Source organism: Mchenga conophoros, linkage group LG4, assembly GCF_057382185.1.
Source record: "Mchenga conophoros isolate Kocher_MC1m ecotype Shallow Benthic linkage group LG4, M_conophoros_male_GT1.1, whole genome shotgun sequence".
Classification (NCBI taxonomy): Eukaryota; Metazoa; Chordata; class Actinopteri; order Cichliformes; family Cichlidae; genus Mchenga; species Mchenga conophoros.
The window spans coordinates 28,021,995-28,037,020 of record NC_140529.1 but is presented as its reverse complement, the minus strand read 5'-3'; the positions used below and the strand labels follow the sequence as shown (position 1 = coordinate 28,037,020).

Sequence of the window (15,026 nt, the reverse complement as noted above, 5' to 3'; positions counted from 1 at the left end):
CATCTTCAGTTGTCTGGAACACAGTATCACAGCTTTGCATTTACTGTAGGGCAATAATCATAACTACTAATGAAACTAAGTACGAGCTTTTGTTGGTCGTTGAACTTTTTCTTTCCTTTTTGCTGATGGTCTCAGTTTTGTGCATTTTTGATTTATGGCCACTAGATGGCTGTAAGTCATCATAAATCCTCCTGAGACCCAGAATAAAAATTTGTGATATTTAGATTTGACAGTCACATGCTACAGCAAATGTTGGAACTGGAAGGAGAGTCTTACTTAGTCAGTTTCATACTTAGTGCTGTCAGGAGATGCAGGTGGAGTGGGGTCTGATCTTACAGCAAGAAGGTGAAAGTTCAGAGAAGGATATGTAAACAGTGGACGGCAAAATAATGACACAAAGTCTATTACTTGTAAGCTAGGGCTATGAAGTTGTGGGCTCAGCAGATTTAAGCTGTCTTGCTGTATTCAGTTAAGAGAGCTCTTCAAGATGTCTCTTATCATTAACACCAAGAACATTTGTTGTTTTGATGGACTGCCTAATCTTAAAGAATCTGTCTTATTAGTTTCTATTAGCTGAAAACAGGAAACAGTAAATTCAAATCCTGTGTTATCTGAGTCATGCCGTGAACACAGATATGCTGAAGAATGTTTTTGCCTTTCATGTATTGTTTAAGCTGAATTCAACTGATAAAGACAAGACACATAGACTTTAATGCTTTTTTCCTCATAAATGTAATTCATTACAGAAGTGAAACTTTAAGTGTGTGTGTGTTTTCTAGAAATCAGAATGCCTAAAGATTTCAAATCCAATGTGGCAGTTGAGAAACCACACCAGACAACTTCAAAGCCCTCGCACAATATTTCTGGAGTGCCATTATTTTGCCCTGACTCAGACTCCTCAAAGGCTGGTATGTCTTCCTCTGAGCTTTCACCTTCCTGCTCTAATGGCTGGCCTTGCTCCACCTCATCTCCTGACAGCTGTAAGTCTGACTCTCCTTTCACAGTTCTGAGTAAATGTCCTTTTCTCCTCGTCCTGCCCTTTGCTTCCTGAAATATTAAAATAAGTTCAGGATGTGAGGCAGTAAGACCTGCTGTCCACTACAAAGGGCACTGGATAACACTTTTGTTCCAGAAGGGTTAAAATTGCTATACAATTCTAAAATCACACTAAATCAAAGACACTCAAATAGAAGAAACAAACAAAAAAAATCACTTTGTCTCCTTTGTGGCTATAAAATGTGGAAGCTGCAATTCTTGTACAAGAAAATCCATGTGCTCTGTTAGCCCAGCTCCCACAAACATAGCATTGATAAGATCAGAATGTGATATAGATTGTATGTGCCTCAGAAGTTGTACTGTGATTTATCATGAGTTGCGCACTTTGTTTTGGCTTATGTTTTGGAAAATAGTGAATCATCAACAATGCAGAAGTAAGCTAGTTGCATTGCAGAAAGAATCATTGCTTTCATGTCATCGTATTCATCACACAATGAGAGACAGCAGGGGTTTCTCACTGTCCTTTAAACATGCACATGACTCGATACTGCTGACTCCTAAAAAAAAAACAATTGCTCATCGGCTTTCCCCATCTTATCAAAAGAAAAAAAACATAACAATCTCTTGTTCCTTTTTTGCTTCTCATAATTTCATTTAACTAAAATGTATCCATGTAACAAGTCTGGGCATGTTGTTTACAGCTCTGTTACTTGACCATTCCCAGTCATAAACACCGCATGCATCATTTTTTCTGAGTGATTGAGTTTGATGACGCATACCTGAACCAAAGCCCATCCTGTTTTTGCTGCCATGAAACTTTCCCCTGTCAAAGTACAAACAGAGAAAGTGAAACCACATTTACTGACCACAAGCAGAATTTAGTTGCAGGTGGGAATTTTTAAAAAGCGCAAATAGTAAACAGCTCATCACAACATTTTTAGAGTTCCACTGCTAAATTTTGCAGTGACATTCTGTTATAAGATCAGACTTAAGATAAGTTGTTGATAAGTCAACAATATGTGGTTGAATTATGTTGCGACAGTTCTTTCTTTTATATTCAGTTTACTATTTTTATCTCTGGTTATGATGCTTGCGTCAGTTCCAAACAAATATTTTTAAGGATAAACTGTAACAGAGGCATATTGTCATGTTGGTACACATCTTTACCCTTCCATTTTAATATTAGTGGAGAAATACACATAGAAAAAAATCAGCAAAGTAATGATTTTCAGTGTTGTAATAACCACGAAAATATCCTAAAATTTTCACTTTAACAGTCTCTTCATAAATAAGGAAGTTAAGAACACATTTCAACATATATTTATGTCAAAGTTTCACTCCTTCCTTTTCTCCCAGCTGTCAGTATTGTTCCTGTCTGTGTGACTTGTGGTGAGTAGGAGAAAAGGGCCAGTCCCTTTAGAGATATAGATATAATCTGGCTGTGTCTCCCTTCAGTAGCATACAGGGGAAAGTACCATTTGGATACTTCAGATACTTAGGCCACACAGTGAGCTCAGGAAGCGAAGTAACACATCAGTGCACAGCAGAGGAAACTCAGGACTTGTACAGTCGTCGTTTCTTAACATCTATCTTCCTGCGTTCCCCGGGCTAAGAGCGCTCCGAACCCTGCTGTTTGACTGACGATGCCGGAGCCTACCCAGAATTTACTGATCCGTATCCTCGTGTTGTGGAACACCGTAATCACCATATTCCTAATTGTGTTCTTCGTTCTATACTTCACAGCAGGACATAAAGGCTTGGTGAGAACTCTTTGAATAATACTTTAACTATGGTGATTAGCGATTAGACAAAAAAAGGTAACTTCTTTTTAAAACCGTTAGTGTAGCATGAACATTTTTTTGAATAATAACATGAACTTCAGAAAAAGTCAACATCTGTGCCGTACATCTGCTCTTATTTGTGGTTTTGGTAGTAGCTGGTAACTGGTGAGAAAGACACCTATGCCTGTGGTCTACATTTGGTTACAGACCCCCGTCATAACACCCAGTCACAGCTTTCTCATAATGTTCAGTGTTTTTGAGTTAAATTGGTTTCCCACAGAATAAAATAAGATACAGTAATACAGCACCAGGGATGCCTTACTTCATTCAAAACACAAGTTTATTACTGGGAGAAAATATAAGTCATTTGAAGTTTTATAGAAAATAAACATATTTAAATGTTTAAACAGTGAAGAAGGCATCTTATTGACGAATGATTGCCTAAAAGAAATTGGATGACATCTGGTGCTTTTGTAGAACTATGTTAACCCTCCTGTTATGTTGGTTTCCAGGAACACCAATTATGCTCCTGGGTTCATTTGGGCAAATTTACTCATCCAAAAGTGTCAGAAACACTGGCATTGATTATTTTACAATTTTCTTTTATAATTTTGATTTTTTTTCATTTTCTGTAGTGATGCAGATGACATGTGACATCTCTTCTGTTCTGGGTCAATCTGACCTGCAACATAACAGGAGGGTTAAAACATTACAATAGTATGATCATTTTTTGAATAAATTACACGAAGGGCAGAAAAAAAATCAACATCTGTGCCATACAGCTGTTCTTTTTTGTGGTTTTTGTAGCATAGCTGGTGAGAAAGACACCTATGCCTGTGGTCTACATTTGGTTACAGACCCCCGTCATAACACCCAGTGACAGCTTTCTCATAATGTTCAGTGTTTTTGAGTTAAATTGGTTTCCCACAGAATAAAATAAGATACAGTAATACAGCACCAGGGATGCCTTACTTCATTCAAACGCAAGTTTATTACTGGGAGAAAATATAAGTCATCTGTAGTTTTATAGAAAAGAAACATATTTAAATGTTTAAACAGTGGAAAAAGGCATCATGATTGCCTAAAAGAAATTGGATGACAGCTAGTTCTTTTGTAGAACTATGTTAAAACTCACAATTGCACCTAAATTTCAGAGTTTCAGTCAGTTTCCACCCCGAAATCCTCTTACAGTATTTAGTATAAGCACTTTTGTTTCCTTTTCCAATCTTAGGAAAATAGTGCTGTAGAATCATCCAAAATTTCCTCCACGGAAAAGAGATGGGTAAGCTATCCATCATTTCTAAGATTTATTCAGAGTTTGTGTTTCTCTCCTGACTTTTGTGTTAAACATTCACCCTCTGTCCATTTTCCTTTATTTCATGCCACAAAGACGTCCTGCTGATGTTACATGTATTTACTATAAGTACACATGTTTAGTAAGCGAGATAGATGCTGCACTATGTATGTCAGATTAATTCCATTTCTTATGAGTTACGTATGTCTAACCACTCTCCTCCCCTCTTGGAGGAAGCTCAGTGACGTCATTGCCACATTCGGGGAAATGCCACTAAACTCAACTGTTGTCTCTTCATTTTCCTTCTGAAGTTAGTACACAGTCTATGCTGTAAGCTGCTGTTGTCTCACGTTGAATAAACTGCAGCCTCTCTGGGCCTGAGTGTGTGTCCCTGGAAGTCATGTTTGCACCACATTTACTGTTACTATTTTGAGAGTGATAAATCCCTTCTTCTTCTTTCAACAGACAACCACCGCCCCCTCTAGCCTCTCCTCAATTACAGGAAAAATGCTCAGCTTTAAGTTTGAGGAAGGTAATGTTTTTCTTATTTCAATTTATTATCTGCACTTAAAATTTATCATATCCCCATTCAAATATTGCTGTGTTTATACTTTCTTTGTCAGAAGAAAAAAAATGTAATCCCATGAAATACATACAGTCAGTAAATAAATGAATACAGTCAAATGTACTTTACTTCAGGAAAAAAATTTGATTTAAAAACTGAATATAGAAAAAACAAATTTAGCATCTATAGCAGTCTATTTTATGTCCTCCACAGGTGAAAGTGATATAACATGGAGTCCAATTCGTTCAGATAAAACCCTGATTTCAAAAGTCAACAATGGCCTGAGCCTGAACATGGATGGATACTATTTCCTAAATCTTCAGGTTGCAGTGCGTCCAGCCTGTTCCATAACAGATCAATCCAGTGTGAGCCTGGTGTACATACCGGAGGACAAAGACCCCAAAATTCTTCTAAAGGGCTCGATTAACAAAGAAACAAAGACCACAGGTATTCTCAGCAAGGTAGTGGAGTGCGGTGCTGGAGAGAGGCTGATATTCAACATTAGTGACCTATTACTCAGTTGTGTTGATAAAAATGACAGTAAAACTCACCTGGATATCATCTTCATGCCACGGCTTTAGATGTAAGTTCATTATTTTTAGCATAGTGCACGACACCTTTCCAGCTTTGGAACCCACACTGAAGCAAACCTAGTCTGAATCTTGTTGGGTGTATTTGTTCACTTTGGATGGATCACACTTTGATTTTGGCCAGTTGATCTCTAGATCAGCAATTTACCTAACAATTTTTGTAAAAGATGCATAAAAAAGGGGAATTCAATAAGAGGTTGGATGAAAACCTCGTCTCTTTTTACATTCCGGTCTAGAGCTCGCCTTAAACAGGGTTTATAATGATTCAATGATGTTCAGTTTTGTAAAGTAGATATAGCAGACCGGGTATTGGTCTCAGGTTGTATCATCACTACAAAATCACACTTGAAAACAGCGCAATGTATGTAATGTATTGTGTATTTAATGAATTAGAACCAAAGCTGGATTGTTTTCATTGTTCTCAAATAGCTGTTTTAAACAGAATCTTTGAAGCGGGTTGTTCAGAATTGACAGATCTCACTTGTTGAAACGATATTTCTTTGTTAGAGCTTTGCATGTTTAAAATATCTAGTAGTTGATTTCAAGAATTTATTGTGCTGAAGTGTCACATTTTTCAGCAGGAGATTGCTTTTGATGTTTGCACAGATTATACTTTCTAATTTCTGATTCATTTCTTGTTTTGTTAACATTGTATGAATTCTGTATTTAAGTTTATTTATTTATTTCTCGCAACAAAAACCATGTGCAGCATATGATTTAGACACATAATGGATGTAACAAAAAACCCCATGGCAGGTCAGCTAATAATCTATGAATGTTTATTTTCTCAGTGATAATGTTCCACAGGGTGTACCAGTCACAAACTGGTAGTGAGTCACTGGAATCTATGAAGAGAATTGACTTTGTTTGTTAAAAGAATGTAATTCATATTTGGAAAGCACAAAGGTGTAGTTTTGATTTACTTGACCAATAACATACTTGAGTATTTCATCTCTTTAGTCTAAAGATAAGTGTGAAATGACTTGATAAGCTCCAGACATCCTTGACTACATGTACTATACATTGTGACACGTGAAAACACAAGTCGCAGTGGTTGTTGCGGTAAGTTTCATGTGTTTGAGATTTGAAAGAAATACTGGGTTTTTTCACTTTTTGTAATTTTTTTGATGTTTTAGTGGAAGAGGAAGCTGCTTATGCATTTGAAAAGATTTCTGTGAGACCTGCTAAATGTGTGTGTTTAAATTTGACTTTAACCATTGTTATGAAAAAAATAAGAGTACGTCTTAGTTAAAAATGTTTACTGTCTTTATTGTATTTGATGTGACTGTAAAACAAAAACAAACTCAATATGAATCAAAGGACACGATAACAGTGATTAAGGGCTTTTGGGTTTGAGTCATTTATGAGACCCTACATATGAAAGTGAGAGGTCATGAGTTAACATTGGATTACCACATAATCACTAATAGAAAGATACAGCGGGACCCTCCCTGTCTATATGCTGTCGAAGAATATGTCCTCTTGACTCTTGACAAAGCAAACAGAAGAAATGCTTCTCATACAAAGCATTCAAAGTCACATCCAGTGACCTAAATCGCAGTGACAGAGATACAGTAAAGCAGCAAAAAAGGTCACTGGAACATTAGTCATCACTGTCAAGAGGCACATTTTCCAGCTTTCATTTGAAAACTTTTGTTTTCCAAACCTCAGCCACAAACGAGTCCCATATCTCTCAGTGCTCTGTCAATTAGTTGTTGCTACCACAGCTTTCGATTGCAGCGAAGAGGTCCAGGATGTAAAAATTGATAGCAGACATAGCAAACTACCACCCACTCTGTCTCTTTTATTAGAGGCCTTAGATGCATTTGCATGGGTTGATTTTGGTTGCTCCCTTCCTACTGCTTTCCACTGCCCAATGTCAAGATAATAAATGGTGTATCCACACAGAGAAAGTGTATAACCTCTACACATCATTTTTGCCCAGACATCATGGAGAGAACGTTGACATTATAAACATGTTTACAGCATGCACTTTTTGAATAACAATCTTCCAGTTTCTTCTTGTAACCCTTATCAATATGCCACCTCTTACAATAAAAGATTTGTCAGACTAGAAAATGTCTGAAATGAGTAAGCTTCTAAATCCAGTCACAGCGTTTTTTTTAAAATCTTGAATCAAAATGATAGTGATGTCAAATCTTTAAAAGTTCAAATATTTCTCACTCACATATTTTTCCTCCAGCCTGTAGTGTTAAATAGCCATGTAGAGTATTGTGTGTGGGTTACCCAGTTTTGGATATATACACTACTGTGCTACAAGAGTGCTATGCGCAGACACAAATTTCTGATATTTAGCAAAAGACTAAAACAATAGAAGAATTTTTCTTGTTAAAATTCAAGTACAGATCTCTTGGATGGTTACCGCCGCACAACAGGCATCATTATTTAACAGCTAATCCAATTAAAATTCTACTAAAGACAACAATAGCACAAACACAGTGGAAAGGTCACGTTTAATAGCAGAGGTGAAGCCTAACCCACACACACAGGTCAGTTACAGCAGCTCCTGTATCGACCATAAAGCTGTTATTAATTAACACTATCCACACAGTTCTAGACCATTTTTGAATCAAGCTGTAAATATGGTGTTTTAAAGCTGCAAAGTTGGGTATTTTTGATCTGATCAACTGCAGATTTTTGATCTGATCATCTGCAGAGGAATGGTTTATTTAAAGAGTTTCGTGAGGTTTCAGAACTCATCATTGTACAGAAACAGCATAATTGAAGGTTATGAATGAATCATATCTATCTGATGGATTCCAATTGGAAAGAACATATGATTTGTTTGCATAAAGGGACAGTCCTCTTCACACACACTTCATACACTAAGGTTAATTATGGAGTTCCGCAGGGTTCCGTGCTAGGATCAGTTCTGTTGACTTTATACAGCCACTATCATTAAAAAGCAAAGGGTACATTTTCACTGCTATCCAGATGACACCCAACTTTATCTGCCCGTGAAGCCAGATAACACTCACTAATTAGTTAATTGCAAGAACAACTTAAAGACAAAAAGACCTGGATGATCTCTTATTTTCTGCTTCTAAATTACGGCAACTGGTGTCTAACTGGATACTTAGAATGGCATTACCTTGGCCTCCAGTAAAACTGGGAGAAATTTTAGAGTCGTTTTACATCCTTCAGTGTGTATATTGAGCTAATATGTAGGATTGGTTTCTTGCATTTGTGCAATATCTTTACAATTAGAAACATCTAATTTTAGAGTGATGTTAAAAAACTAGTTCATGCATTTATTACTTCTTGGCTGAACTACTGTAATTCGTTAGGACGGGGCTCTCCTAAAATCTCCCTGAAAAGCCTTCAGTTGATCCAAAATGCTGCAGTAAAAGTACTGACAGGGACTAGAAAGAGAGAGCATGTTTCTCCATTATTGGCTTTTCTTCATTCATTCTCCTCATATACCAGTTCTAGAATAATCAGGCCCTGTCTTACCTTAAAGACCTCATAGTACCATATCACCCCAATTGAGCACTTCAGTCTCAGACTGTTGGCTGACTTGTGGTTGCTAGGATATTTAAAAGAAGAATGGGAGGAAGAGCTTACAACTTTCAGGCCTCTCTTCTGTGAAACCAGCTCCCACATTGAATTTTAGCAACATTTTAAGACTATTTTCAAGACTGAGGTTAAAACTTTCCTTTTTGATAAAACCTATAGTTAGGGCTGGATCAGGTGATCCTGGGTTCGTCCTCAATTATGTTGCAATAGGCCTAGGTTCCTGGGTCATTCTCATGATGCAGTGTTACTTCAGCTCTTTTGTCCTGTCTCCCTGCCCCAACCTCCAGTCCCTGACCCTCCATGAGCCTGGTTCTGCCAGAGGTTTCTTCCTGTTAAAAGGGAGTTTGTCATTCTCACTGTTGCCAGGTGCTCATAGCTGGTCCTTTGATTGTTGGTTTATTTGAAGAGTTTTAGTCAGGCTTCAGAACTCTGTACAGACACAGCATTAGTGAAGGCTTGGTGTTTTCTGTGTTTTTGTAGGGTCTTTACCTCGTGATATAAAGCAAACCAAAGTGATTATTGTTATGATTTGATACTAAATAACAAAAATATAATTGTTTTGATCACCTCTTTTTGAAGCCAGAAGGCACCTGATATAGATGAAGTACTAATTCTTCAGCTAACTAGCGTTTATATTGGTTAATTAGTATTGCACTAATAAAATGCTAGACTTTAACTCAAGTGTAGACTTGTGGGGTGGCCTGTATCTCACAGACAGCCACAATATTAATCAGATAATAGATTAAAAAAGCACCAAGGGCACAAAAACTGATCCCTAACTCCAGTGGATGAGTTACAGTTCACCCCACTCAAAGTTTTAGAGTTGTTCTGAAGAGGGGGGAAAGCCCCCACAGAAGCCCAAACTGTTATTTGTACCAACACAAGGGGACAGCATTTAGCTGCGGACTGTTTGCTGTGCTCCTCTTTCAGTTTTGCTTTGCATAAAAAAATATATTCTCCATAAACTATGTTGTGTGATTTTAGCCAAAAAAAAGGTTCAATTTAAGAGGCCATTTTTGCCTTATTTCAAAAGTTGATTGTAAAAATCAGCAGTGCTCAAGAGATCAATATCTCACACAGACCTGCTTTATAAATGGAAAATGTTGATTTCATATACGGAAGTGTAAAGATTTTGGTTCATGTCATAACCGGTGATAGAGTACTCTCAGCCCACACAAATTCTCTATACAAGTCATGCTTGGCCTCGAAACTACACAGCTGATACAGCTCGCGCTGCTGCGCTACCGTCGTCTCTCACACTTCACAGGTCAGCCAGCGCTGGAAGATCATGACTCACACATGTGTTATTAAAAGACCAGAAGACTTGAGAAAACATCATTCAGCTCATGGATAACTAAACTCTGGACTGGAGTTACACTTTCAGCTCTCAAGTGTGTTTTCCCAATTTGAGTAATCCATACTTGGCTGAGGGAAAATTAATTAGAGAAATCACTCAGCCTACACACCCACCCATAGAAACACATACATGCACATACACATATTCATTCACATACACTCACACACACACATGTTGCTTCATTTTCACCAGCCATTTCTCTCTGGGTCTGGGGTTGGAAAGTGAGTCAGCCAAGCAATCTGCTGCTATCACCCCCCTCCCCCCGGCAGCCCCCACTACCACTTCCTTTTCAGTTTACAAATATACAACTCTGTGGGTGTCTTCTTCGAACACACATAGATGAAGGGAAAGTATAACAGTGACTGCATGGGACATACAAAAAAGGGGAAAAAGAAAAAAGCTTCAAAGAGCTTCTCGTTCGCACAGACCTTGTCATGGTTGCACGTTGTGCCGAGATGTGACTTGAAAAGAAACGATGTAATCTACTGAAAAAAAGTAGTAAATAGAAAAGTAAACCAACAATGAAGACGTTGACATTTTTCACATCCACTTTAAACCTTTAAACCTTAAATAATGTTGCTGCCAGTATACATTCAGGTGAGAAGAAGCTGACATGATGACACTTTACTTTTTGGGCCATTGTGGTATTGAAAAAAAAAGTTCCTCCAGTAACTGCTGTGTGGTTGGACTGAGTGGGCGACAACATTTTTAATACAGAGACCACTGAGCCTGTATCACGGTCTCATCTTTCACGGCAGGAAGTGAATACACTTCCCTTACTGTGCATGGCTAACAAAAAAGACCAAACCAAACAGGTCTTTTAAATTATTATGTGTTTATTTCATTGCACTGTATGACTTAATGTATATAAATACAGAAAAATGAGCTTTTTTCTTTAATAATAAAAAACAAATTCATAAATAGTGTGCTGTACGTGTTACAGCAAGTAGGAAAAAGAAAGGTTACAGTCTTATTTTTGATATTAGTATGAACACTCAGCAACAATCTGAAGTTCAATCTGTGAAATATGTATATATATATTAGAAATGAACTGTTAGAAATCATATTTTAACAATCAAAGTTTTGTTTTAAAGCAAATACACAAGCATATAAGCATATCAAATTTCCCTGTTGTCCGACTGTTCGTTACACTTATAAAACAAAATTGAGAGTTACATCTGCAGAAACAAAGCTGGCAGCACAGCCCTGCACTTTGCAACGTGCAAAGGCACAAAGAGGATTTGACACTTGCCTTCCTTGCGGTTACGGACCTGCTTTTTCATGTCAAAGAGAATCACAAACCCCTGAGAGGACTTATAGGTTTTAATTTACTCTCATTTAGAGCCTTTATGTGGCATCTAAATCATATAGGCACCAAAGACATTCTCAGAGGGTTTGTGGCGTACAATTTTTGCAGTGTCACTCACGTCCACAAAAATACCATCATCCTTATAAAGGTGAAACACTCCACCCAGGTAACTGTTGGATTGTGTTTTTTGACTGCCTTTTGAATGTGAAGGATATTTCCTGGACTGCAGGAGGGTGATATTCCCTGAATACCTGTCAGTATGCATGCTAATACGATGCTGAAATCCGTTGCTGTCTGAGAAGAAAACCTTGGAATAGACATAGTAATAACCCTCTTTCTGAATTTTAAGCTCTTTGTCTTTGTAGGTCATTTCATAGAGGAGAGGGTCTGCATTCATGCTCCATGCCATTTTGTTTTTTGCATGAGTTACATCTTGTCCATCTGAAAAATATAAGAACAAATGTAATCATTCTAATAAAATAAAGTGCAAACATCACACTGTGAAGAGCAATATGTACTTAATTATGCATCTTGGTAATAACTGAAACATTATGTTTCTGGCAGTTAGGGAAATGCTGTTTTTACCTGTCAGATGTGCAACCGGTTTAGAGGGAGGAATACCATAACTGGGTTGTTCAGTGGCAGTTGTAACTGTGAGAGGACGAAACATTATTTATCTAGTGTGGAATAAGTAAACGGAAGGTGCTCGTCATCTGTGTCTAAAGTGCTGAGACTCACCTCCGATGAGCTTAGAGATCGATTCTGAGTCGGTCTGCAACGAAAACGAAAGAGGGTTAATGTATTTTTAATGTGCATTTGCATTTTTGAGCGTGCACATGTAGATGCGTAGATGCAATCGGCTCTTGTGGATAACAAAGTTGTGAAAATAGAAGTTTAACAATATTAAAATGTAATTGTAACAGGCATTGTTTTTCTGCAGAGCATGGTAGGACAGAAGAAAGTAGATTGCTATCATGATACCGGAAGTAGACCACTTCCTTTTTGCCATCATCCCTTGTTTGTACACTGTGCACACACTCAAAAACGCCACTGCTGTTATTCTGTTCTATAATACGTGACAGCTACACAGTGCATCAGTGCTGTACAGGAAACTGACTCTGTACGTCCACCGCCTCAGAAAGTATGTCTGCCCCCTCCCCACATGCACGTCATTAAAGTTGTCCGTAAATGAGCTGGACTTTAGAGTACTTCTCCATGTGTGCTTGGCCCTCTTCCCCATAATAGTGAAATAAATTCATGATCAGCAGTTTTTACTGAAAATAAATTCATCTCAGCAGAATTTCTATCACAAGAGCCCCTGTGTTTGCGTCACAAACCCTTCCAGATACCCAGACATACATATTGCATAAAGAATCTCTGCAATAGGATCTTCTCTAAGTCAAACTGTTATTCTATTCTATTCTGTTGTGGAAATTTACATTTTTAATAACTTTCTCACATACAGCTCAAAGTAATCTACATTTTTATGCCTATTTATGCATCTACATGTTTAATTATGACAATATCAATGATATAAAACAAAAACTCAGGTTTAAAGAAAATCAAGACCTGTAGCAATCTGCTGTGACCTTTAACCAAACGCATTTCTGATTACAAATACTTCTGATTGAGTGAAAGTGTTATTAAAATGACTGACAGAAAATATGTAGGAGAATACTGTGAAAAAGTACGAAAAGAAAACTGGAAGTGAGAACACTGTGGTAAACAATGAATAAACTCTTACAATGAAAGCGAGATTCAGAGGCGTTGAAACAGATATTTAATGGAAAAAAGATCTACCGAGACAATGAGCTAATAATAAATCATAGAATGAAATTGCAAAAGGTACAGAAATGGTGATACTTACATGTTCGGCCTGGTAGAGTCCATAGATGAAGCATGCTTCTATGACCATGCCGCACAGCGCCACGCTCACCAGCATGAAGAGCAGGATCTGAGCCACCCCGGTCTTTTTTCGCACCTGGATCAGCCTGGGGGGCACTGGAGGCCTTGTGGCATGGGTGTCCACCACACACACAGAGGGATATTTAATCTTCTCCATACTTTCTGGGTTTTTTCTGTAAATGGAAAAGAATTCAGTGAGGCGCTCTCACTGAAGTAGCTGCTGCTACTTCAAAAAGACAGTAAAGACAGAGAGACCTGAGAGACAGGCAAGTGTGAAGAAGTTTCAGAATGGGTGGGCTTACTTCTGGTTGGTTCAAGTGGAGCAAACTTACCAGCAATCAGAGACAGAAGTCTTGAGATGTATCACCAAAGCACCTTTGAGAGCTTCCAACGTGCACTTGAACTGCACGCACCCAAAGGATACTCCGAGGTTATGTCACTCTTTCCAGTGTAGTCAATAAATCATTTTTGAAGTGTCACGGTTGAAGGCGACATTCAGTGAGTGGAAGACCCAGAGCAATGCATTCTGACCTCCCCATTTACACCCTCCCACTTCAGTGCAGCAGCAGTGCAGAATGTCTCCAGTCCCACTTCCTCCCTCGTTAACACTCTCTTTGGTCTGACAGTTACAGTAACAGACCAAAGTTGTACACACATGTCCTTTGTCACTTTAAGCACATTTGTGAAAGACCCTAAAAGGTCACAAGCCACCTTAAGTAATGGGTTTAAAATGTATATATTTTCTCCCAAGGCTTGGTTATTTTACGAGAAAGTATTTTGAGGTTTAAACAGTATGCATATTCCATCCAGTCAGTGCTGGTAATACGTAGCACTGGTTAATATAATTTTTCATTATCTTCACTAGCATCTAATTAGTAAACAGTTAGCATCCCATTGGTTAGCAGGAAAAAGTCGTTTAGCTTCTACATGAGGGTGATAACAGTCATGGGGAAAAAAATATGCACACCCAATGCAATTTGTTGGACGCTTTCCCTACAGATAAACATTTTATGCTTGGACACAGGGGAAATTATTTAATTAAAAAAATGTATAGGTGTAATTTTCCACCAATCTGTGACATAGTCTTAGCGTAAAATGCAAGAACATGTCATTTCAATCTTGCCTTTGACTTAACTTTCCACTTCACTTCTTCTTTTTGAGTGATTCCTTCTTAAGTCGTTCCTTGGTGTAAAGGGCCATCGCTGTCTTAAAAGTCCACTCAGCTTTGGCACAGATGGCTTCATGTTAAGCAGAATGCAGAATGAATTCAAAGCTGAATGGCAATGGCAGAGAGCCGTTTATCCCCCAGGAAACAAACAACCACAACACAATAAAGTTTCCATCAGTATGTGGCAAAGCTGTCCTTGGTTGGTCTGCTGTTAGTGCTGCTGAACAACTCTAACTTTGATTTGTGTCTCCAGAGCACAATATTCCAAACGACCTGTAAGGTCATTGCAAACTGCTGTTTTGCTCTAAACAGCTGCAACGGTTTTGCAATGTAGGTCAAATGTGCAATCTCTGGTTGATTCGAGATGCATGCACTCTAACCCTCATACCTGACCTACAGTTCCTGTAATGGCACTTTAGGGTTCTTGCATCAAACAGTTTGTTCTTGGGATGATGTGGTGGACTAGTTTTTGAAAAATCGACATCGCTTTTTTAAGACTATACTTATTTTACCTAAAATAATTT

The 15,026-nt window shown here is 38.0% G+C and overlaps 2 protein-coding genes across 2 annotated transcripts; one reads left to right on the top strand and one right to left on the bottom strand.

Moving 5' to 3' along the window:
- The first annotated feature begins 2,398 nt into the window (after positions 1 to 2,398).
- Positions 2,399 to 7,227, top strand: LOC146576311 (uncharacterized). Its single transcript, XM_085272662.1, has 4 exons — positions 2,399 to 2,756; positions 4,009 to 4,059; positions 4,537 to 4,603; positions 4,850 to 7,227. Exons 1-4 carry the CDS (start codon positions 2,640 to 2,642, stop codon positions 5,215 to 5,217), a joined length of 603 nt encoding a protein of 200 aa, XP_085128788.1. The 5' UTR covers positions 2,399 to 2,639; the 3' UTR covers positions 5,218 to 7,227.
- A 3,729-nt stretch (positions 7,228 to 10,956) lies between these two features.
- Positions 10,957 to 13,834, bottom strand: tnfsf14a (TNF superfamily member 14a). Its single transcript, XM_085272660.1, has 5 exons — positions 13,667 to 13,834; positions 13,297 to 13,507; positions 12,168 to 12,201; positions 12,015 to 12,080; positions 10,957 to 11,870 (listed from the first exon to the last, which is right to left on the bottom strand). Exons 2-5 carry the CDS (start codon positions 13,489 to 13,491, stop codon positions 11,479 to 11,481), a joined length of 687 nt encoding a protein of 228 aa, XP_085128786.1. The 5' UTR covers positions 13,492 to 13,507; positions 13,667 to 13,834; the 3' UTR covers positions 10,957 to 11,478.
- Between the last annotated feature and the right edge of the window lie 1,192 nt (positions 13,835 to 15,026).